Here is a 26,139-nt window from a genome sequence, read left to right as displayed (position 1 = left end):
TGTCGACATTTGTAATGATACCGCGATCCCGCAACAGCCTACACACAAAAATAGAAACTTTCAGAGGGACTTGTTTATGCCAAATCAGATCCGCCGCATGTGCTACCTGAAGAGTATCTTGTGCAGTTAGAAGCTTATAAGAGCCTCTAACCGTGTAGCCTGCAGAAGGGTCCAACTGCCACCTCCAATAATCCGTAACATTAGGCTGCAAAGAAACACTATGAACTAAAATGATACACTCTCCTAACATGTCCTCCTCCCACGCCCACAATCGTCTTCTCCACCCCCACGCGGCCCCCCTTCCTCCCACACGAGAGCTGACATATGCGCCACTGAACACGACTTATCAATCGCTAGCTCATATAACCGCCTAAATCGCACAAACAACAACCCTCCCCCTAACCACGGGTCGTGCCAAAAGAAGGTATCGACAACATCACCCACCTTTCGTGAGACACAATCTTGAAACCGCCTCCCCCTAAACCATCCCTAATTTTTGATATCTCCCGCCACCAAAAAGAACCACTCCGGCCTCTCCACCTCCAACCTCCCCACCTCCTCACCATACCTCGCGACCAAGACCTTATACCAAAAACTCCTCCGCTCCACTAATAACCGCCAACACCACTTTCCTAACAACGCATGATTAAACTCCCTCACCCCTAGTCCTCCATACTCCTTACGTGAACAAACAATTTTCTAACTAACCCATGTTATTTTTCTATGATCCTCACCCCCCAGCCCCCCCCATTTATTTTATTAAAAATAGATTCAGTAGAAGAAATTATACTTGTTGGAGCCTTGAAGAAGGAAAGACCATAGACAGGTAGAGAGGTCAAGACAAACTTTAGAAGAATTAAGCGACTACCAAACGACAGGAACCGACTTTTCAAACCTGACAGTCTAGACTTGATGCTACGCAGAACCGGTTCCCAAAAAATCAAACGCCTAGGATCACCACCAATAGAGAGGCTCAGATACACAAACATCACTTTACCCACTCTATATCATAAAACAGAGGCCGCTTCATTTAACCAAGAATCTGAAATATTGACTCCCACCAACATACTTTTATGGAAATTGACTTTCAGACCAGACAAAGCCTCAAATAGAAGCAAAACTGCCCTCATGGATCGAACATTTGCCCAGCTCTTGACACCCAAAAGTAAGGTATCGTCGACAAATTGGAGATGAGTAACTAATACCAAGGATGTTGCATCAACCTTATAACTAGCATAAATATTCTTCTCAAACAGAGACTTCATCATAACATTCAACCCTTCAGCAGCCAGCAAAAAAAGGAATGGAGAAAAGGGATCACCTTGACGCAGACCCCTCCCTAATGGAAACTCATCAGTGGTGCTGCCATTAACTAACACATAAGTTGTAGCTGCTGAAATGCACTCTTTAATCCATTTCCGCCACAAGAATGGAAAATACATTCTATCCATAACCGAATCTAAGAAACTCGAGTCAACAGAGTCATATGCCTTCTCAAAATCCACCTCAAATACTTCATTAGCTATCAATATTCCATCTAAAAATTGTCTATTTTGAACAAAAGCTGATTGTTCTTCCGATACAACAGAACCAATCATTGAACGTAATCTGTTAGCAAGTACCTTTGCCAAAATTTTATAAATGCTCCCCACCAAGGAAAAGGGACGAAAATCATACAATTTTTTAGGGTTGTCAATTTTTGGAATGAGAGCAATAAAGTAGAATTAATACCTCTCGACAATTTTCCATTCCGATGAAATTCCACCAAAAAGTGCATAATATATGATTTCATATCAAGCCAAAAATCCTTAAAGAAACCAAAGTTCACACCGTCTGGGCCAGGACTCTTGAAACTATCACAGTCCCAAACCGCTGCCTTAACTTCCTCTTCTGAAAATGGTTTAGTCAAACCACTTCCTTCAGCATAGTTTGGAGTATTAAAAACCAAATTGTCCACAAACGGCCTCACCTCCCGGTTCGCCTGAAAATGCATTGAAAAATGAGAAAACATGGCTTGGCGGATGGGCTGCACACCCTCCACCACCGCGCCATCAACCATAATAGACACCAATGCGTTGCGTCGAAGGCGACCCAAAAGAATGGAATAGAAACATTTAGAGTTTGCATCCCCTTCTCGGAGCCACTGTAACGTGGATTGTTGCCAACAAATACTAGAACTTGATTGGGAAAATGAATGAATATCAGAAGAAATACCATGCAGTTTCTCAAATTCTAAAGCAGACAACTCCTCAATTTCCCCCTTGCCGTCCAAAAATGGTTGACGTTCCTTTAAAAAACTATTTTTCCAAGAAGATTTTTGGTGTGCTGCAGATGCCATTCAATTTCTCTCGGAGGATAACCCCCCAACCATCAACGTGCAAGGATTTAAACTTATCGCTCACATAAAGTTTATAACCGGGAAATCATGTCAGCAATTCAACATTCAAATAAGCCGAGAACCCCAGTTTTCCCCATCCACCGACAAGGTAAGAGGACAATGATCGATTAGGCCATTGAAAGCACCACTCCTCGGACAACAAGAATCGATCAATGCGACTCATGGAGCTACCGTCACCTTTAAACCAAGTGTAATTACGACCATAAAGTGGTAAAATAAACAATGTATTGTCTTCAATAAATTGATTGGACGGAACATAATCCATCGACACATTATCACCCCTGACTGAACGTCTTTCCTCCACACTCTGAACTGCATTAAAGTCATCACAAACACACACTTGTTTTCCCCTCAACGATTGCAATCAGGAGGATAACGAAGTCCACAACACTTCTTTAGCACGCAGGCCACAAGGAGCATACACATTGCACACATATAATTCTTCATTGATATGATAAATTTGGCATGAATAAGGAGAAAATGATGATTGCTAATGGACGACCACACCTCCACCTCCAAACTATCCCACAAAGTCAAAAGGCCTCCCGACGCCCCTTTAGAGAGACGAAAGGAGAAATTACAGTTCAAATTACCCCCTAACGACGAGCACAGAAAATCATCACAAACGGACAACTTCGTTTCTTGCAGAGACACAATAAGTGATAATTTCTCCCCCACCAACAAGCGAACTTATCTTCTTTTCTCGTAATCACCCAAACCCCTGACATTCCATGATAACATCTTCTTGTCTCTCACCCACCCGTCCCCCACACAACCACCTAACTCCCTCCCCCCACCCACGGCCTCTCCCCCTTCTTACCCCACTACCACTGCCGACCTGGCACCCTTACCCGCTCTAGACAACACACTAAACATGTTATTTAAATTACCTTTAAACTTCACACCTATAACTTTACCAATTCCTTAGACATCTTCTACCACCACCTTCTCACTCCCCCTCAACACCACCCAATGTTTCCAGTCATTATTCACAGATGAAGAAGAAGAAGAAGAACTACCATCATAAGGATCTTGGGAAACTACCTCCACCGATCGCTTCAAGCTGAGTTGCGGTTGTTGTTGACAAACTTTTTTCCTCAAAATTTTCAACACCTCATAGTGGTTATTACCAGGCATCCGAGCCACCTTTTTAAGGTTATGAACCGAATGACTGAACACACCACCTGCTTTCTTTCGAGACAACCCCTTACTAGATTCAAGATGCTTAGCACCTGGCAAACTCGTACACTGAACGACCTTCCTGTGTTTACAGTGATCTTTTAACTACTCCATACTCCACGGCTCGGAATTAGAGGACCGTGATAAATATTTTGGCAAGTGTACCAAATACTATCGAAGTAGTAAAAATATCGTTCCCACGAGGACTGTGTTAATCTCAATTTAGCAATAACGTTAATATCTAGGATGTGTAAATTTCTTTTAGTGCCCGAGGCAGTAGTTTTGATTGCATAAATTTAAATAACAGAAAATAAGATAGTTTTGGAAAAGACAAGGAGAGAGATCAGATCAGGTCTTTCGAATCATCGATGTTCCCTAATTGGTATATTGCACCTATTCATATTAATGATTTTCTAGTTCCACGATAGTTAACAAAATAGCCCTAATCAATCCCTTGAGTTATGACCATTTTCTCAAACTACAGCCCCTAATTCCTTAGGTGGTCTAATAATTCTCGAAGGTTTAAAGCACGTTAACCTAATATCACTAACAAACGATTATCCATTCCTAGACTAACCATGTTTATTAGAACAATTCAATTAGGTCTAAGTCGAAAGCTAGGGTCAGTAGTCATTCGTTCTCACTAAATCATGTTTATATTTGATCAGGATATAAAAAGCATTAAGAACAATTGAATTGAATAAAAACTAGATTGTCATTAATAATAAATCGAGTTTCACAGCAACATGGATCAATTAGGGTTACAAGGAATCATCTCAGACCTAATCTCTAAGAGATTTAGCTACTCATAATTGAGTTTACAAATAGCATAATCAATGGAAAAATTAAAACATACATAAACTGGATTAGAGATGATGAAATCGCCCCTTTTGCAGTCTTCTGGGTGTTAAAATCGCACTTTAGCTCTCCAAAATCGTAACCCTTGTTTTCAGAATAGTCTTCAGCTTAAATAGGCAACATTTTCTGCGTCCAAAATCGCGCCACGCCTCATAAAATCGCGCCACGATTCTGAAAAATCGTGCCACGCCACCAGAAATCGTACCACGATTTCCGTGGCAGAACCAAACCTTCATTCTGGTCACAAAATCGCGCCACGCCACTCAAAATCGCGCCACGGTTGTCAATTTCCAGCACTTTCAGAATTTTTGCTTTTTACACCCTCAGGCTGTCTAAAATTACTACAGACTCAATAAAAACATCAAAACAACTGTTTCTTCAAAATCTTGTATTTTTCATGCTTTCCTTGTTGTTTAAGCTTGCTTGTGAACTCAAAATTATCATAAAAAGACTCTAAAAATAGCAAATGACTGACTGTCATCAGACCGAGCAGCCCCTAGTGGACAAGATGATTGACGAATGCGCTATTCTTTTGGTGAAGTTGCTTTTGTTGGAATAACCACTAACAGAATCGGCACCTCGACCTCAGAAGTTCGCAACACCTCGACGCCATTAACAGGCAGCCCACTCGGTTAAGGAACATCCAACTCACTAGAGCCTTCAACCTGTGTCGCTCATGGCAATGGTACGCCCGTCTACGACTTCTGTGCATCAAATATCTATATTTTTATTTGTGTTAATAGTGCTTTTCACCCCTATAGTATAGGCCAATTTCGGTTTTCGCCCCTGTAAAATTTTCGGTTTAAATTGCATCCTTGTAAAACTTTTTTTTCCAGAAAACACCATTCCCCCATCCAACTCATCAAATTCGCTTACGTGGCGCTGATTTAACATTTTTTTCATTTTTTATTATTTTTAATTGGCCACGTGTAAAAAAATATTTTCACATTAGATTTTTTTGAAAAAAATAAAAAAATCATAAAAGTATTCAGTTTTTTTCCAAAAATTTAAAAAATCAATAAATAATTTTTAAAAAATTCAGAAAAAATATTAAGATTTTTTCAGAAATATAAAAAAACAGAAAAATCGAAAAAAGATTAATTAATTTTTTCAAAAATTAGAAAAAAGAACTATTTCGATTAAAAAGATTTTAAAAAATTCTGGAATTTAATTTTCAAAATACAAAAAAAAACTAAATTTTCAAATTAAAAAAAAGGTCAGATTATTTAATTTTTAAAAATCTGGATACAAATTTAGAGGGTTTTAAAAAAGTCGTGGAAATTCCATTTTTCCTAGAATTAAGCTTTTCCTTAGAGGAAGTAGAAATCATAAATCTTATATTTGTGGAATGAAATGATTTTTTTCCCAATATTTTATTAAAATTGTTGGATAAAATTTTCGAATAATAAATCTGAATTTTTCTATATTTGTATACAGATTTTTAATAAAATTTCAGATTTAAAAAAAAAATCTGACCTCTTTTGTAATTTTGAAAATTGAATTCTAGAATTATTTAAAATATTTTTTATTTTAAAAAAATCTGATTATATTTTTGAAAAAAAAAATCTAATTTTATTTTCGATTTTTAAATTTTTTGGAAACAAATATGACCATTTTTCTGTTTTTTTATATTTCGTAAGAAATCTTAATATTTTTTTTGAATTTTTTAAAAATTATTTTTTCGATTTTTTAAATTTTTGAAAAAGTTAAAGGAAAGAAAATAAGAAGAAAGTGAGTAGAAAGTGAAATGATTTGTTGGTTGTTTGGTTGTAGTGAAAGTAAGGGAGGAAAGAAAGAAATGAATTTATTAAATGATATAAATAACCCTATGTTATTGTGTTATTTAAATAATTTTCAATAAATATACATTTAAATAGTTTCATATAAACACTATTAAAATTGGTCTAAAAAAATGACTATCATGAGTTCTATTTTAAGCATGCTAAGAAATGGGTATAAGTATTGAAAATAATAAAATATTCTATTAGAATATGGTTTAAAAGAAAGAAAGAAAAAAGTTGGAATGTGTTGTAAAAATACACTAAACAGGAGGGTATTTTAGTAAATGCAGCAAGAATAGTGACATCTTTCCACTTTCTGCTCTCTTTAGTGCAGAAACAATTCCAACGTGGGGTCCACCAAAAACTTTCTTTCCTTAGCTTTTGTGAAGGTGTGTCAAACTATGGAAAGGACATCATTCCACTCTCTTTCCCATCCACTCACCTTTCTTTCCATGGAATCAAACAGAGCTTAATTGGTATTAACTAGGGAGAAGATCAATGTACCTAAAGTACATTTTGCATAAGGAATAACAATCATGCAGAAAAAATCTACATAAGAAGTTTCAAATATCCTATTTATTTCTTTCCCGTCTTCCTTTAAGTGATACCAAAACTGCAATGCGTTCCACGTGTATGGACACTTGAAACTAACTTATTTACTAAATTAATTGTCTGTCGAACTGTAGCTTCTATCAAATACTCTCAGTATCTGTCGAACTCAGCAACTCCATGTCAAAGGAAATCCACTCTCTGTCAAACTCAGGAACTTCCAACATGGATTTAAAGTATTTTTCCAGATTTAAATTTCTTTTACATGTCGAATATACACAATCTAAAATACAGTCTAACAAAAGGCATACTTAATTTCTAAGAGCTTAAATCTATACACAATATAAATATACATTGTATTAACTACTATCTATAGAGGAAATTAAAGAATACATCATTGTCTACTTTGTTGTAGAAAAATGTTATTTGAACAACCATTTTTTTTTTTACAACTTATGGTACAATAAAAATATACATGGAAATGTAGGTATTGACACAAAAACCAAGACAATAAAGAGAAAATAAAAACATAAAAATTATTAAAAAAAAAAATTCTTCAAATATCATTTCTCTTTTTATAAAAAAAAAAAAAAAAAAACTTACCTTAAAAAGTGCCAAGGACAGTTTTCTTCGCTGTAAATAGCAACGCCCGTGTCAAAAGTTTATTCTTGCATGGCACACAAAAATATTTACTCTCTGTATCTGGAGCTTATGATTACGAACAAAAATATCCTCTCCGAGTTGATGTCGCTTGTGGTGCACACTTTCCTGTCCTAAAAAATGACATAAATGAAATAGGCTTTAATATGTGTTTCGTCCTTGCAATTAAGGGTCATTTAAAAATTGGTTTCTATAATCGTTAATTCTGGCAAATTACCTTTTCAAATTTTAATCATTTAAGAATTGGTTCCTCAACCTAGTTAATCACTGCCACGTCACTAATTTGCTTACGTGGCAGTGCTATCACATCAAAATTTTACGTGAACGGACCAAAATGCCCCTAAGGTTCTCAGACATACGTGTAATGACCGTTTTACCCCTTAGTTCATCTTCTTCATCTTCATCTTCAAAACCCAGCACAACAGCCACTACCATCTCCTCCATCCTCAACACCAGCAGCATCTTTTTCAGTGTGTTCAAAGGCACCATCAAAATTGTTTGTTAGCGTTCATTTCTTATTCTTAAAGAGAAGAATAAGAATCAATCTTCAATCAAACATATGAGTAAATTACAAATTATCAATCTTTTACAAATAACACAGAATTGCACATAGGAATGAAATGTTTGAAAATACATTCATATTCATACTCCTTCTCCCATTATCCATACGTATTTTCTTGAGAGCGACAATTTCACCAGTTTCGATCTCTTTGGCCATGTAAACTTGACTGCAAGCATAATAAACATGTATAAGAAGGTTCAAAATTTGTGGAATTTTAAGAATTAAATAAAATTGAAGAAAATGTTGAAAGTGAAATTGAGAAAAAGTACGTACCAATAGGTGCCTTCGCCGATTTTTTCGAGCCTCTCAAAGCAATCGACGCTACGTGAACCACGCAAAGGTGAATCAATCACGTTCAGTTGCCCAGCTGCTGCCATAGCTATTTGCTGACTAACAACAAACCCTAAAACCAAAGCCAGAGGGTTTGAATGGAAGTGATGATTGAAGACAGATCTGGGCAATAAATTGGGGAAATTGAATTTGATGGAAACTATAAAGGAAGAATGGAATGTAATTGAATTGGGAAATGAAGGTGTGGAAGCAAAATCCAATTTCAGTTGTAGAATCCAATTTCTATACCATTGAGATTCTAGGCAACAAATTTGGTACCGCTGCATAACACCCCTTCCATTAGTTCAACAACTTTGATCAGATGAAAATTAACAAAACAAAGTGAGATAAAAGGAAGATGAAGTCAGGGGTATTTTGGTCTTTCATATCATTATTAAGCTAATCAGTGACGTGACACTGATTAACTGGGTTGAGAGGGACCAATTCTAAAATGATTAAACTTTGAAAGGGTAATTTGTTAGGATTAAGGATTACAGGGACCAATTTTTAAATAACCTCAAATTGCAGGGACCAAACATATATTAAAGCCAATGAAATATGATGCTTTTGACTAAGCAAGCTCCCTCATTGATTTGATTCTCTTCTCATTTCTCTTCTCTCGCACTTTCTTTTGTTTTCTAGTTTCTTTATTTTTTTTTCTTCACTTTCCTCTTTGGACTCATCAGCATGGGCGGTTCTACCGTATGGTGACCCCTGGCGGTCGTCCAGGCTCGATCGATAATTTTTGCACATTAGACTCAACCCAAAATCCCATTAACACATTTACAAAAAGAAAAATTTGAGCAATCTGAAAATTGTCACACACAAATAAGTCTTGGAATTTTATTTAGCACACTATTGACGGGTTCATGTCTCTTATTTTAACGGGTTAATTGTTCAAATTGACCCTGTAATATACTTTATGTTTGAAAAATAACCTAATAAAATACAAAACATATATTCTAGCATTGTAACTTGAATTTCTTCTTATTTAATTTTGACCACCCTATAATATACGTGTAGTCTAAAAATGTGACTTAGAGGTTAAATTTTCAGACTTCAGGTATATTACGTTGTCAATTTCAATTAATAACCCTATTTTAAATTGTACTTTTGTTGACAAAATGATAAACCTCTTTTATTTCGATTTTTTTTAGGAAAAAAAAAATTGATTTATGATTGTTTATATATTATATCACATGTGAATTTACGATTAATTTTTCGCCCGGGCTCCATAAATTTCCTGGCTCCGCAACTGCTCATCAGTCATCGCCATAGTTTCCTTTCCTAAACAAAAAGTTCTCAAACAAAATAACAACACAAAACAATCCAATGGAACTCTTCTGCTTGTCAAAATTTCAAGTCTTTATCATCGAAAGAAACTAGCACATGTTGTGCATCAGCTTTGTCTCTTTTTGGAATAGGATTTGCACGGCATCTAAGAGAAACCTCTCAATTTAATCTTCAAGATCTTCAAACTTCAATTTCATGCATGCAAGATTTTCAATCAAAGCTTAACTCTTTATCACTTTACAACAATTTAGTCAACTCTTGCTTTGACCCTCTTCAATTTGTTATCTCTCCTAACATATGTGCAGGTATTGAAACTGTTCAAGATTGGAATGAGAAGGTAGGTCAGAATTCACCTCTCAACACTGCTTGTAAACCAGATCTCACTGATCTTTCTCAATGCGATGTGTGTGTTGCTGCTGGATTAGAGGTTAAGGATAAGCTTGTTTCAATTAGTGGCAATTCTTCTCAGTCATTGAGTTGTTTCTATTTTGTCATTCTTTATGCTACTGGAATTGTGAATGAGTTTGGACCTGAAAGTAATGGTGGTGTTTCTTGTGCTTTTAGTTTACCTGTTTCACAAGTTGGTTCTGGTTCTGTAAATATTATATTAAGGAAGCATATTATTTTTAGGACTGGTGATGTGGAATTTGAATTGGATTGCAGCTATTTTTAATGTAGTAATATACTAGCATCCAGATGGATTCCGCGCTAATGTATGTATATATTTTTCTATGTTTCTTTGTTTACGATATGATTAGGTATATAATCCGTGCGTTGTACGGGTTTGATTAGAATACATACTTAAAATAATTTTTACAAATGAGAAAAATAATAATTCTGATGAGCATAATCATAAAGAGTTAAATGATTGATAATGTTGTAAATATGTTGATATTTTTATGTTTAATCTAAATTTATATTAAAAATAAGAAAGTTGTTTATAAACTATATGAGAATTAATACTTAATTAAAATATTTTAAGGATAATTAATATAGTTTTTTTTTAAGGAAAGGATATTAATATAGTTTGTTAGTGGGTCTTATTAATATTTCATAAGTTTGAAGAGGTATATCAAAATTCAAATTTTATCTTAATAGTGTAATTATATAAGAACTTTTCTTTATATGGATTGCAATTGAGCAGAAGCAAGTTGTTTTTCTTTTTGATCTTGATATTACTTATTCTTTTTAATGAGTTAAAGGCATTCGTGTTTTTTGGTCAATATATTACTCATAAAATGGAGTGAAATAAGATGTGATTTATATTTGGTGGTTTTTTCTCTTATATTTATTCAAAATGCAATTCAATAAAACAAACATTAAGGGTCAATCATTGAAGTATTTGTTGGTTTTATCTTGGTATAATGACTTATTTTAGATTTTCCTCTCAAACTTTTACTTGATGGAATTTTATCCAGACTTTTATTGGTCCCATTTTTTAAGTCTATTGTTTGGCTTACCATTTTTTTTTCTTGTTGAATAGGATAATAAGATATGAAAAAAATTGTAACTCATCAATTTATTAATTTAAATTTTACGGTAATATAATATAGAGTGAGAGAGTGATAAATAGTTATGGAAGTATGAAGAAAGAAAAAGGTAGTTGAAAGATTAGTAAAACAAACAAATGATTGTTATATATTTTTTTTAATATAACAATCATTGAAATATTTTTATTGATTCGGCATACATAAATAAGTTCCAAATAAAAAAATTAAGGGTTTATAAATGATAGTATTTAAGTGTTAAATCAATATTTTCATATGCTTCTCTGGCATGAAGGATGCAACAAAAGAAAAACAAAACTAGCCTGATTTATCATCTTCGTATCATTTTCATGGAAAAAAATTGTCATATACAATTAAAGCAATACAACAGGAAATAAAGCTAAAAAATCAAACTAACAAACATAACACAAATAAATAACCGAGCTACAACATTTGGCCGATCTAAATAATAGAGTAAGTTGAGTCGATATATCCTGCAAAAAAAAAAAAAAGAAGAAGATTAAGACATGTGTGAAGAGTAAAAAAGAGAAACAAAAACTATCATACATAATTGAAAAATATCATCTAAAAATTGCTTGGAGAAAGTGACGATGAAGATCACATATTTATACACAATGATCATAAAATAAAACAATAAAAGAGTAAGAAAGAGTAACAAACATTACATACATAAATAAAAAAAACCGAGCTACAACATTTGGTCAATCCTAAACAATAGAGTAAGTTGAGTCCATCCTGCCAAAAAAACTCAAAGAAGATCAAGACATGTGTGAAAAGTAAGAAAAAGAAACAAAAACTATCATACGTAATTGAAGAACATCATCCAAGAATTGCTTGGAGAAAGTAAAGATGACCGAAAATCGCATATTTATAATAGAAGATTAAAACAAAGATTAAGACATGTACGGAAGGGTAAAAAAGACAAACAAAAACTATGATACACAATTGAAAAATATCACCCAAGATCACATATTTATACACACAATGATCATAAAATAAGACAATAATAGAGTAACAAACATTACTTAAATAAAAAATTGAGCCACATCGTTTGGCCAATCTAAACAATAGAGTAAGCTGAGTCCATCCTGCCAAAAAAACCAAAGAAGATCAAGACATGTGTGAAGAGTAAGAAAGAGAAACAAAGAGCTGGTGATAGTGATAGAGGAAAGCAGCAGTAAATAGTAAACAAACCTCATATGAAACAACTTTAGCATTATTCCAAGCAGGTTCATATTCTTCCTCTGTTATTTTTGCATTGATATCTCTCAGGTATATGTCACCCTCTCTCCTCTCACAATCAAATATCTTGGCCTTTGTTGGATTAATGTTAGTATTGAAAGTTGTAGCAAATACATTGATGTACATAATTAGCCATGTACCTAGGTAATTTCAATTCAGGGAAAGTGACAGGAATTCGAAGAAAAACCAAGTGTTGAGCATGGAATTCTCGGCACGGATAATAATGTCACCAAAGAAAGCTATAATAGTATGAATTTACAATGCTATATGTCACAGAAAGCTATAATTGTAATTGAAAGTAATGGAACTTCTCCTATCATAGTTTTACAATATATGTAAATGATACGCCGATGTTTCTTCCATATTATCAAACTGGGTAAAAAACTGAAATTCTAGACACCTATAACATTAACTAGTACCAACTCATAGCATGTTTGTGTATCCTGAAATGCAGTTAGTCACAAAAGATATCAAAATTTCATCAAGGGTTAATATGAACCAAAGATGCTCTAAAAAATTTCATTAACACCAAAGATCGGAAGGATAAAAAATATTCACTTTTCTAAGCATGTCCACTGTAAAATTCTACCAGATCTACAACAGAAAATCACCAACAAGTGTACATAAAAAAGAATTATTGTTTCTCTATTGATCCCCTGCTGTTCTTATACTGTTTACAAAAGATTCTATCGATTTTTGGATTCTGGTTCCTTCTGTTTGCATTACTGCCTTAGATGCCTCGCGTAGATTTTGAATTCCACGACCCAAACTGGCAATTGAGGGGGCGGCAGGGAGAGATTGAATAGCGCACTCAATCCCATCTTCATACAAAATCAAGCCTGTGCAAGTTGCAATGCTGCCTGCAAATGATGCCCAAGGCAAGAAGCCAACACGCTGAATCTTTCGCTTCCTCATTATATCATAGAATGCTAACCTCAGAGTTGAAAAACTGGTTTTTTCAGCAGAGGCTATAGCAACCTGAGTAACGGCTCTAATCTTTTCAGCAGATACAGCTGTCTTCATGAAAACCGATGTTTTGGCTCCAGAAGTTGCAAATCCAGGAGCCATAACTTTAGATGAACCAAGGGCAACAGAGAGTAGTTTCTGCATCTGGCTGAATACAATCTTGAGAGAAGCTGGAGTATTGAAGGTAACAGCCTTTGTCAGTGTCGACATAGGGACTAATTTGGTCAGAGACGAAGCTCCTAAAACTGCTGTTGCTCCAGCCCCAACTGCCACCACAGGACTATCCGTAAACAACCGCTTGCTGTCACCATGATTTAAACTAGCCCCCTTACCTTCAGAATATGTCATTAATTCTCCAAGAACCTCTTTAACCTCACCAGGAAGCGGAGTATCCCAGTGTTTCCTGATATCTGCTAAGACACTAGCATCAACCACTGCCACAATGGTTTTAAACTTATCAGTCTGGCTACGAATGGCCTGTGTAAACTTCACTTGTGACTTGACATCATCTGGAAGCTCTGAGAACTCAATCTTATTCGACTTGGAAATGCCTTTCTCGCCAACAGGCTGCATCCCCTCATCATGTAAAGCTATTCGAAGTCCCTCAACGGCAAATCGGAAAGTATGAACCTCAGAAACAGTCTTAGCATCAAGAACCTCCCCTCTATTCACATCCATCAACATCTTCTGCGAATGTGCTAACGCATTCCCCATCGACGGTAAATACGAAAATATTTCATGCAATTGCTCAAGCAAAGGATATATAGACTGTGCAAATGCAGGAGCATCATAACTAGTTGTTGGCTGAATTTCAACCGAACCCGCCTCCGAAACAGACTCATTTTCACTATTACCAATCAAAAGTGGATCCATATACCCGGTCACAAAATCTCTAAAACGGTGTACAGCATCAATGATTAAACCAGAATCATTATTATCGTTATCATCATTACTATCATTATCATCATTACTATTATCACAAAAAGTTTCTAAAGGTGATAGAAGAACAATAAACTCCGAACCAACATCTTTGGCAGCCTTTTTGGCAGCCAAAATATGACCATTATAGCCAGTACCAAAAATCTCCCTAAGAACAAAATCACCAGCAACATTCTCATACTCATCTCTACCAATTTTATCAACGAAACACCTTTTGATAACACCAAAAAAAGAAGTAGGTACCTCATCTTCATCCTCTTCATCATCATCATCAAAAGTTGAAAACCAATCAGCTTGAACAATAACAGCATCAGGTTTAACTTCATTGATGAGTTCACGCGCATCGGAACATGATTGTTCTGATAGGGTGAAAGAAGAGAGAATGTAAACTAGGGACTGTGTTTCGGGATCACGTACTGCAAATACAAACTGCTTGGTGTGATCAGGGATGTTGAGTTTGTTTACTAGTTGTTTTGATGGTTTGAGTTCGTCGAAATGGAGTGCAGAGAATGGCCATAGGTTTTGTAGCTTTGATAGAAACGTATTCGCCATTGCAGAGAGTATGTGTCGATTTTGCAACGAAAAGAGAAGAAAGAAGAAATGTTTCTGCTTCAAAAACACTATGAATAGAGAACTCTAGTGTCTGTTAAATACAAGTAATCAAAACCTGTTGATATACTCGTTTTGAAAAGGAGGGAGTAGTATACATAAATAATTAATATTGATGACTTTGAACAATTAAAAATGAAAGTCCTCTAAAAATATCATTTAACATAAGCAAACATTCTATGTACAACATACATTTTTTAACAATCTTTCCTTTGTTGATTGGAGTTGTTGGCACGGTAGTTGTAGCTTCATGTGTGAATGGAGGAATAATGGGATGAGGTGGTGTTCCAGGAAGTAGCAGTATTGAGTCCTATGTTCTATTTCTATATTTGTCCAATAGCACTAAAATTGAAAAGTAGTATTTGTTTAATTAAAAAAGAAAAAACATATATAGTAATTTCTTCGAAACCAATCATCATCTCTTCACCACTCTGTCTCGCCGCCATCTTTTTGTAATGAAAAATTGAAGAGATGGATAGGGGAGTGTATGAAAAATTGTTGGCCCACCAAACATCACGAATGTCACCAAACCCCACAATTATAGTAATTATATTTTCAAGACAAATCCAACATTTTTTTGACATTATATGATAGTAATACATATACTAAAACTAGACCACTTATTTTGGATAAGAGGGAATAATAAAATTAGAGAAATGATAATTTATGCAGTTAAAACATGAGACAAAAAGTAGAAATATTTTTTCGTAATTAATTCATTTGAGAAAATATTTTTATTTTTGGATTGCTTAATATGACCCATAAAATTAATAGAGTAAAAAAGGAAAAGAGACTTGACCCGATTCCTTCTAGCATGGTTCACTATATGTTTTTTTGACCATGATGGTCAAGCTAAGTGTAAATGGTTATTTTATTTTTCTTTATTAAAAAAAAAAAAGTTAAATTGTGTCTTGTCTATTCATCATATTAAAAATTTTTGCAGAGTATTTTTTTTTTTTTTCTAAACATTTCTACCAAAACTTATTCAAGAATTTAAAAGTTGAAGGATAATTACACATATTTTGTTTCAAACAAAGACTAACATAAGTTTGCAAGATAATTTTGTAAAGACCAAAAAATACAAATTTTCAATGAAGACCAAAAAACTAAAGTTATAATTTTATAGGGACTAAAAATATATAAATATGCATGCGAAAAATCATTCAAAATTTCAAAAGATGAAAATAATTACACATAGACCAAAACTACTTGCAGAATAAACTTAATGGACTAAATCATATTTCATCTTTTACTTTAAATGTTGAATTTTACAAAATAATCAAAAGGATTTAGAAAAAATCAGACGACTTTAAAAAAATGCTTGACAATGAATAAAAAAAGTTATAAAATTAGAAATTCTTTTTTTTTTATCAAGAAAATGACAAATTATTGATTCAAATCATCTCAGAAACCAAACAGTTTATGATGCAAAACGTTAATAATAATAATAATAATAATAATAATAATAATAATAATAATAATAATAATAATAATAATAATAATAATAATAATAATAATAATAATAATAATAATAATAATAATAATAATAATAATAATAATAATAATAATATAATAATAATAATAATAATAATAATAATAATAATAATAATAATAATATAATAATAATAATAATAATAATAATAATAATAATAATAATAATAATAATAATAATATAATAATAATAATAATAATAATAATAATAATAATAATAATAATAATAATAATAATAATAATAATAATAATAATAATAATAATAATAATAATAATAATAATAATAATAATAATAAAATAATAAAATAATAATAATAATAATAATAATAATAAAAAATAATAATAATAATAATAATAATAATAAAAAACAACAACAACAACAACAACAACAACAACAACAACAACAACAACAACAACAACAATAATAATAATCATAATAATAATAACAACAACAACAATAATAATAATAATAATAATGATAATGATTGTTTTGGGTTGGCCTAGTGGTATTGGCTTGGGATGTGGGAGTGTTCTCCTCCTTTCGATTCTCTCTGGTGCCAATTTAGGTGGGCTAATTTAGCTTTTTCAAAAAAAAATATTATTATCCTTAAAAAAATTCTACACACAATTTTAGTATATGCTAAAATCAAATTTGTTTAATTATCCTTAAAGTCTTCAATTTATTTGTGAATGATATTTTGAAAGCATGTAAAAAGGTTACTTTTGTAAAAGAAAAGGGTTACAGACTAAAATTTAGAATTTTTAGAATTTTTTAACATGATATTTGGATGATAGATTTATCTGACAGAGTGTGTTTTGTAAAGTCCCCAGTCAAAATTTAAGAGAAAATATGATGGACAAAAGTTATAAAAGGAGGTTGCTGCATGCTATAAGATAAATGTTTTGTGATTTTAAACAACAGCACAATGTTTAGGAAGAGGGGTAAAAGAGATTCATTTTTCTAATCATGTCCACTCTGATTGAAAAAATATGTATTATATTATATAATTCCTGATATAAAAGCTAAGCTCTATAAAATTTGACCGGATCTGCAACAGAAAATTATGTACAGAAGAATTTCCTGAACTCTTACCAATCAGGTTATCACCACTTCAACATCAAACTCGGCTAGTGATTTTGATTTCGATATACAGAAAACATAATCATCATCATCGATTATAGATACATACCAGCAAGAAAATCCTTTTGCAAATTGGAAGCCATGAGAGAAGAAACCTATATAGCTGAAAGAAAAGAAAGAAAAAAAAAATAGCGATGTCTAGGTTAAGCGATAAAATTTACAGATTCAAATTGAGAGACTGTATTAACCCAAATACATTAATTACCCTAACTCCATCTTTTCTTTTCATATTAAGAGACTATACTACTAAATGGAATTCCAGACTCTAGTGCATTTCTCTAGTGCATCATACCCGAACTCCATCTTTCTTTAGTGCATTTCTCTTCTCAACTGGCTTGAAGATGCTATTGCTGAGGAATGCACTACAGAAAGAGTTAGTAACATCCAAGAAACCAATGGACCCAATCAAGAGTTAACAACTAAGAAACCAATAGGCTACAAGATTTGGCAGAGTTTTGAAAGTAATCGCCATCTTCTACTATCTCTTTGTCTTATCAATATCAACTTAATAATGTATTTGCAACCCAAGCAGAAAATTGGGTCACAGACACAGGCTAAAAAAGGCAAAGGGATCACATCACATCCTAGAATAGGCTACAGTATTTAAGAGGAATCGGATCTTCTCCACAGATGCATAACAATACCTACCAAGAGAATGCTGTTTCGGAATGAGCTTGAAGCCCTTAATAAAAAAAACTTCTACTGGAACAAGAGTCATAAATAGTAAATCTAGTGCCCCCTTCCACCACTTTTAAGAATAATGCAGGACAGGAAACCAAAAAGAATATATATGAGCATATGCCAAATTCTCTTCCACATTATCAAACAAGGGCAAAAAACTGAATTCCAGATACTTGTAACTTAGCAACTAACAACTCATTGCATGTTTTTGTATCCATTCAAAAGTATGCCAGACTCACATTCATGCAGTAGCAAGAAATTTCTGCTCTCACGTTTTTTGCATTGACTCTCAATATACAGATACACAAACACACTACCAATCTCCAAAGAATCAAAATCCAATGTATTAAATTCAATGTTGTATATATTAGAGTCGGAGAAAAGCAGAGCACGTGTATATATAATTTCCAAGACATAAACTATAGGAATTTGGGCAATAAGTATCTTGTCAGATGTTAACTAACACTATCACATCAGTGCTATTCTGGCTTTGGAGCAGCAAACAAGATTTGCATAATAAAACAATAACTATTTAACTGTCCAGACTTGATATCATTCTTCATACTAGTGTATTAAAAAGAAACCAATATACCATGAAATTAGCATTATATTTATTTCAGTAGGGCAAAGAATATGTTGCATTATTATATTGTTTATGCTGTAAATTCATTAATAGACGGCTCAGATCAAATTGACAGCCTGATATATTTAGACAAGATATTTAAATTTCAGGATCGCTTGCTGTAAAAGAACCCATTTTATTAGCTTGATTATTCAATAGTCATTTAGTCACAAAATTTAAAAGTATCAAGAGACCCTGTATTTTCATCTTACTTCTAAAATATGAAGGTTTTCTAATTTTTGAATAAATGTCAGCAAATCGGGTAAGGTCCACTTCAAGGGATAATATGAAGCAAAGATGCTCCAAAAATAATCTTCAACACAAAAAAATGGAAGGATAAATGTTATGATTTGAAATAATAGCACAACAGTTAGGAAGAGAGGAAAAAAGATTCATTTTTCATATCTTATCCACTCTTATTGAAAAAATGTGTATTATATACTTCTTAATATAATATCTAAGCACTGTAAAATTCAACCAGATCCGCAAAAGAAACTTATGTACAGAAGAATTTCCAGAACTCTTACCAATCAGGTTATAGACACTTCATGAAGAACTGTACATAAAAAAGAATTATCTATTGATCCCTTGGCTTTGTTATTCTGTTTACAAGAGATTCTATTGATTTTTGGACTCTAGTTCCTTCTGTTTGCATCACCGCCTGAGATGCTTCACGTAAATTTTGAATTCCACGACCCAAACTGGCAATTGAGGGGGCGGCAGGGAGAGATTCAACAGCGCACTCAATCCCATCACCATACAAAAGCAATCCTGTGCAAGTTCCGATGCTGCCTGCAAATGTAGCCCAAGGCAAGAAGCCAACACGCTGAATCTTTCGCTTCCTCATTATTTCATAGAATGCTGCCCTCATAGCTGAAACACTGGTTTTTTCAGCAGAGTATATAACACCGTGAGTAACGGCTCTAATCTTTTCAGCAGATGCAGCTGCCTTCATGAAACCCGATGTATTAGATGGACCAAGGGAAACACTCAGTACTTTCTGCATTTGGCTGAGTATAATCTTGAGTGAAGTTGGAATTTTGAAAGTAACAACCTTCGTCAGCGTCGACACAGGGACTACCTTGGTTAAAGAAGATGCTCCTAAAACTGCTGTTGCTCCAGCCCCAACTGCCACCACAGGTCTATCCGCTATCAATCGCTTCCTGTCACCATGATTTAAACTAACCCCTTTACCGTCAGAATCCGTTATTAAATCTCCAACAATCTCTTTAACATCATCAGGAAGAGGAGTATCCCAGTGTTTTCTGATACCTGCTAAGGCACTAGCATCAACTACTGCCACAATAGTTTTAAATTTATCAGTCTGACTACGAATAGCCTGAGCAAACAGCACTTGCGACTTGTCATCCACCGGAAGCTCTGAGAACTCAACCTTACTTGCCTTGGAAACCCCTTTGTCAACAATCGACCGCATCCCCCTATTATTTAAAGCTATTCTAAGCCCCTCAACTGCAATTCTAAAAGTATAAACCTCAGAAACAGTCTTAGCGTCAAGAACCTCTCCTCTATTCACATCCAACAACATCTTCTGTACATGACCCAACGCCTTCCCCATCGACGGTAAATCAGAAAACATATCATGCAAATCCTCAAGCAATGGATAAATCGACTTTGCAAATGCAGGTGTATCGTAACTAGTTTTCGGTTGAATTTCAACCGAACCCACCTCCGAAACAGACTCATTTTTAGTACTACCAATCAAAAGTGGATCCATATAGCTAGATAAACCCTCTGCCAACACCATCCTAACATCTTTATTCATCGAAAACCTCTTCAAACCAATCGAAGCAACTTGCTGCTGAGGAACCAAACTATTCACAATAGTTGTAAAACGGTTTCCAGCATCAACAATTGCACTAGAATTATTATCACTACTACCATGTTTCTCATTATTATTGTTATTGCTACTGAAACACGAATTACCTAACGGTGATTGAACAAGAATAAACTCAGAACCAACAAATTTAGCAGCTTTTTTAGCAGCTAAAACAGGACCATAAAACCCAGTACCAAAAATCTCCTTAAGAACAAAATCACCAGCAACAGTCTCATATCTATCTCTACCAATTTTATCAACAAAACAACGTTTAATAACACCAAAAGAAGAAGTAGGTACCAAAATATCATCTTTATCATCATCTTCAAAAGGGGAGAGACTACCACCTGATTGAACAATAACAGCATCAGGTTTGATTTCATTGATGAGTGTGATAGCATCGGAGGAAGAACGTTCGGAGAGGTTGAGAGAAGAGAGAATGTAAATTAGGGATTGGGAATTGGGATCGTGAAAAGCGAAAACGAATTGTTTGGTTTGGTTAGGGATGTTGAGTTTGGAAACGAGTTGTTGAGAGGATTTGAGGGAGTTTGGTTGTTTGAATGAGGAGAATGGCCATAGGTTTTGGAGATTCCATAGAAACGTAATCGCCATTGTTGAGAGAAGAAATCGTTGCAAAAAGAGGAAGATGATGATGATGGCAATGTTTAGAGAACTCCAGCGTCTGTTAAATCACAACTCACATGTATGATTTAGTCCTAGTACTACTACCACTCCGTATATATTCTTTTTCGTCGGATATGACCATAATCAATGATAAAATTTATTTTTAAAGTTTGAATGCATCATTTTTAAGATAAATTTTTTTTCTGTAAATTTTTTAACAAATGTTCTATTGTTACATTTTTAAGGTTTGATTGAATGTATGACATTTGGTTAAAAAGAGCTATTTACTATCTCATTAAAATGTTAGAGAATTGTTGTTCTCACATTTGGTTTGGTTGTGCCACACGAGTAAATTACTCAAATGCTCCTTAGCAGTTAACTGCCGAGGAAAACTTCGGCAGTAAACTACCGAGGAAAACTGAAAACTTCGGCAGTTAACTGCCGAGGAAACCTCAAACCTTTTTTTTTTTTTAAATCCATAAATTGTCATTAATAACAAACCTTTTTTTTTTGACAAAAACCATAAATTATCTTTAATAATATTTATTGATTTTGAATGTTTCAATCATTATTTTGGTAAGTTTCAAACAATTGCAGTATTATACTTATGCGTATATATCTTAATAAGAATAACATTTAAATCAGTGTAAAAATTAAGCATTTGAATATTGTTTTGCACATTACTTAAATACAAATAATAATAAAAAAAAACGTTAAAATAATTGTGCACAACAATTTTTTTTTAAGGTATAATATGTTGTTATATTTTCTACATTAAAATAATTGTGTACAAAGATTTTTTTTTTATTTAAGTAATTTGCGAAACAATATTCAAATACTTAATTTTTACACTTATTGAAATGTTTTTTGAGGACTTAAATGTTAAGCCTGAAACAAAGAAAAAGGAAATAAAAGAAGAAAATTCCGTGAAAGTTTTTTGGAAATAAAATAGGCAAAAAAAATAAGAAGATCAAATGAGTAATACAATTAAAATAATTGTGAATATTTCCGTAAAAAGGAAATAAAAGAAGAAAATTCCGTAAAAGTTCTTTGGAAATAAAATATTCACTATTGTTGAAGATCAAAGCAGTTATAACAAAAAAAAAAAAAAGATCAACGGAGTAATACATTTAAAATAAATAAGGAAGACAAATCAATAAAATTAAAAACGAATTATTAAGAAAAATCAATCAAAAATGATAAAGACCGCGGAATATTCTCAAAGAATATTTATGGTTTTTGTCAAAAAAAAAAATATATATTTGAGGTTTCCTCGGCAGTTAACTGCAAAAGTTTTCAATTTTCCTCGGTAGTTTACTGCCGAAATTTTCCTCGGCAGTTAACTGCCGAGGGGCATTTGGGTAAATTACTAGTGTTTCTCAGCCAAAGGTAATGTGTCAATAGCAATTCTCCAAATGTTATTTGGGTGAAAAGTTTAATTTTTTTTAACGAGGGAAGTATAATTTTGGTTAATCAACAATATCCATACTATATATATAGAAAGTAAGAGATTTTGGGATGGCTTTTTCATTATTTCAATTATATCTTTGAACAAATTTTTCTATAAAATATTATTGTGTTTGTGTATTAAAAAATATAAGGATTTATATTATATTTATTATATTTTTGATGTAATTGAAAAAGATAAACATAGTTTGTTCGGTTTATTATACTTTGAAATTCTCAAACATCTAATGTCTATATTTTTTTAATCAAAATCAAAATTTTATAAAAACAAATACCGTTCATAATTACAAACGTTAACGCAATAAAATGAGCAGATAGTAATTATATAATATTTATTTTGGTACAATATTAAATATTAAATAGCAATTTTCTTACTTTTCCACACTTATGAAAAGGTATTTTTGTTTTTTTGAAGAAAAGTATATTTTTTTATGTATATTTAGAGATATTTTTTAAAATTATTTGAGAATATTCGGACTCAAGTTATTGGTGACATTTATACTATCTTTTATTTAAAAAATCTTATGGATGATTGAACTCAAATGATTAATGAGTTCCCTTGAGATAAATCATGTCAAAGAACTCAAACTCGTATTTATAATACCAAATGTAAGCGAGATAAAAATTGAACACCCCTGGTATGGCTAAGTTGAAAAGTTATCACTAGAATGATATGAAAGCAAAATCTATCAAAAAATTCCGATACATTTACTTTAAAGTTTTAAACAAATTCATTTAACTTTTTAAATTTTTTTTTTTAGTATTACATTCCGGATGAATAATGTGGTCCTCGACAAATTGCACATGTGACTGCCTCCCACTTTCCCACATTTTAAAATTGAGTGAATGGGTAAATTCATTCTTGAAATTGTGAGCATCACAAAATAATCTTTAAGTTGTATATATTTAAAAATATCAAAGAAATTGCCATGCATTAGGCAAACCCTAAAATATGTATTATAATTGAATGATATTAATATTAATAGGCACCCCATGTTAAGTGGTATTATTTCATAGGAATTTCATTGGTGTCATAACAGATGCCACATGAAACATCCATTGATAAGTGATAACTCTTTCGATAGATATTTCCTCTTAAATTATCAGTTATGCATAAGATTCAGAAATTGATACAAAATAAAAGACCAAGGTCTACAAAGTGTATTAATCCGTCACCTTGTTTGTGCTTCCAAGAAACTTGACTATGCACTCTGGCCTCACAACCACATAATCAACATTACAGTCTACCATGAACTCTGTTCTATCATTTACTCAAGAAACATGTTATGATATCATAGTCTACAGTCCAAATTGGCAACATCATTTAGACCAACTTGGATACGTGTTTTTATTTTCCGACATCAATGAAATTCGTTTTGGTACAGGAACATCAAACAATCCCAAAATGCAAAGGCCGTGAGACGATTTCTCAAACTGACTGATTATTTCAGAAAATTCATCAATGACTATGGAAGATCAGCAAAACATTAACCCAAGTTGCAAAAAGGAATGGGTGGCACCGAGACGGTGTGGGGAGAGCGTGGGGATTTGGATGTTGCGAAAGAGAAGATTGAAGAACCGAAATGTACAAGAGTGACACCCGATTCAAAGAATAAAGGGAGTGTAATTGGGAGGAATTCAAGCTTGGCAGATGAAGTTTAAAATGTAAATGTATTCACATCCTAGAAAAGCTACAGTATTTAACAGGAATCAGATCTTCTCTACAAATGCATTACAGTGCCTTTCAAGAGAAGGCTGTTTCAGAATGAGCTTGAAGACCCTCAGAAAGAATTCTACTGGAACAAGAGTCATAAATACTAAATTTAGTGCCCCCTTCCACCAGTTTTAAAAACAATGCAGGACAGGAAACCAAAAAGAATCAGAGTATATGCCAAATTCTCTTCCATAATTTCGAACTAGGGGGAAAAACGTAATTCCAGATACACAACTACCAACTCATAGCATGTTTGTGTATCCATTCAAAACCATGCCAGACTCGCATTCATATAGACGCAATCGCAAGAAATTTCTGCAATTACATTTTTTGCTTTGGAACATGTGTAACTCATAATAATCAGATACACAAACACACAAACAATCTCCAGAGAATCAAAATCTAATGTATTAAATTCAATGTTATATGTACTAAAGTTGAAGCCAAGCAAAGCAGAGCACACGTATATATAATCTCCAAGACATAAACTATATGAATTTGGGCAATAAGTGTCTTGTCTAGTGATATTCTAGCTTCGGAACAGCTAACATGATTTGCATAATAAGTCAAAATCAGATAAGTTCCACTTCAAGGGTTAATATGAACCAAAGATGCTCCAAAAAATGTCTTTAACGCCAAAGAATGGAAGAATAAATGTTGTGATTTGAAACGATAGCACAATGGGAAGGAAGAGGGAAAATGTGTATTATATACTTCCTAATATTAAGCTAAGCACTGCAAAATTTGACCAGATCTGCAACAGAAAATTATGCACAAAAGAACTTACTGAACTCTTACCAATCAGGTTATCACCAATTCATGAAGAAAACCACAAACAACTGTACGAATTTTGGACTCTAGTTCCTTCTATTTGTACCAAAAAGTATATTGTTTCTCTATTGATCCCTTGCCTTTCTATTCTGTTTACAATAGATTCTATTGAATTTCGGACTCTAGTTCCTGCTATTTGCATCACCGCCTGAGAAACCTCACATAGATTTTGAATTCCACGACTCAAACTGGCAAATGAAGATGCAGCAGGGAGAGATTCAATAGCGCACTCAATCCCATCACCATAAAAAAGCAAGGCTGTGCAAGTTCCGGTTCTACCTGCAAATGTAGCCCAAGGCAAGAAGCCAACACGCTGCATCTTTAGCTTCCTCATTATTTCATAGAATGATCATCCTGCTTCTTGCACTACGTCCTTTTTTAAAATTAGTTTTTAACATATCTGCATTGGCAAGGTACTCTTAAAGAAACAAATTCTTTTATATACCTAATGTACACAACTGTGTATACAAACCACTAAATCTATTAACAACTAAATTGTACAAAAATCTATCAAAACAATTAATACAACCTTGCTTGAAAAAAATAAATTCTACATACACGGTACAAATATCAACATAATCATAACTTGCATACCAAATTTATTGATATTTTTTCTCAGAAATAAACAGCAAGGATTTATGCAAGCTATTAGCTCTATGAATATACAACGGCCAAAATGCTAAGGCTGCCAAGAAGGATTTTGAAAGGAAGTGAGAATATATAATGAATAAGGAGGAACCTCTGCAAAACATGCCTACAGAATGCTACATATTGTCACAGCATCTCTTCAATAGATAACGTTTTTAGGAACAAACCAACCCTTTTTTTGCAATTTCAAAATTATTAGGAACTCAACA

At 33.2% G+C, this 26,139-nt stretch overlaps 3 protein-coding genes across 3 annotated transcripts; all 3 read right to left on the bottom strand.

Annotated features, from left to right (window-relative positions):
- Window positions 1–1,007: 1,007 nt before the first annotated feature.
- On the bottom strand, window positions 1,008–2,338 carry LOC112420884 (uncharacterized). Its single transcript, XM_024780661.1, has 2 exons — window positions 1,732–2,338; window positions 1,008–1,573 (listed from the first exon to the last, which is right to left on the bottom strand). The coding sequence occupies exons 1-2, from the start codon at window positions 2,336–2,338 to the stop codon at window positions 1,008–1,010; spliced, it is 1,173 nt and encodes a 390-aa protein (XP_024636429.1).
- A 10,498-nt stretch (window positions 2,339–12,836) lies between these two features.
- On the bottom strand, window positions 12,837–15,423 carry LOC11439213 (uncharacterized). The gene has a single exon (XM_003607288.4). The coding sequence runs from the start codon at window positions 14,815–14,817 to the stop codon at window positions 13,006–13,008; it is 1,812 nt and encodes a 603-aa protein (XP_003607336.1). The 5' UTR covers window positions 14,818–15,423; the 3' UTR covers window positions 12,837–13,005.
- A 2,053-nt stretch (window positions 15,424–17,476) lies between these two features.
- On the bottom strand, window positions 17,477–21,374 carry LOC11440652 (uncharacterized). The gene is made up of 2 exons (XM_003607286.4): window positions 19,337–21,374; window positions 17,477–17,609 (listed from the first exon to the last, which is right to left on the bottom strand). Exon 1 carries the CDS (start codon window positions 21,256–21,258, stop codon window positions 19,387–19,389), a length of 1,872 nt encoding a protein of 623 aa, XP_003607334.1. The 5' UTR covers window positions 21,259–21,374; the 3' UTR covers window positions 17,477–17,609; window positions 19,337–19,386.
- Window positions 21,375–26,139: the final 4,765 nt, after the last annotated feature.

The sequence above is a fragment of the Medicago truncatula genome, chromosome 4 (assembly GCF_003473485.1).
Source record: "Medicago truncatula cultivar Jemalong A17 chromosome 4, MtrunA17r5.0-ANR, whole genome shotgun sequence".
Lineage (NCBI taxonomy): Eukaryota > Viridiplantae > Streptophyta > Magnoliopsida > Fabales > Fabaceae > Medicago > Medicago truncatula.
The sequence above is the reverse complement of the archived record's forward strand: the minus strand, read 5'-3'. Positions and strand labels throughout refer to the sequence as shown.

Excerpts from the sequence above, each read along its gene's own strand:
- LOC112420884 (XM_024780661.1), bottom strand. The coding sequence starts at position 2,338 with ATGGCATCTGCAGCACACCAAAAATCTTCTTGGAAAAATAGTTTTTTA. Across the intron at positions 1,574-1,731 it reads GAATGGAAAATTGTCGAGAG|AACAATCAGCTTTTGTTCAA; the intron begins GTATTAATTCTA and ends TTGTATCGGAAG.
- LOC11439213 (XM_003607288.4), bottom strand. The coding sequence starts at position 14,817 with ATGGCGAATACGTTTCTATCAAAGCTACAAAACCTATGGCCATTCTCT.
- LOC11440652 (XM_003607286.4), bottom strand. The coding sequence starts at position 21,258 with ATGGCGATTACGTTTCTATGGAATCTCCAAAACCTATGGCCATTCTCC.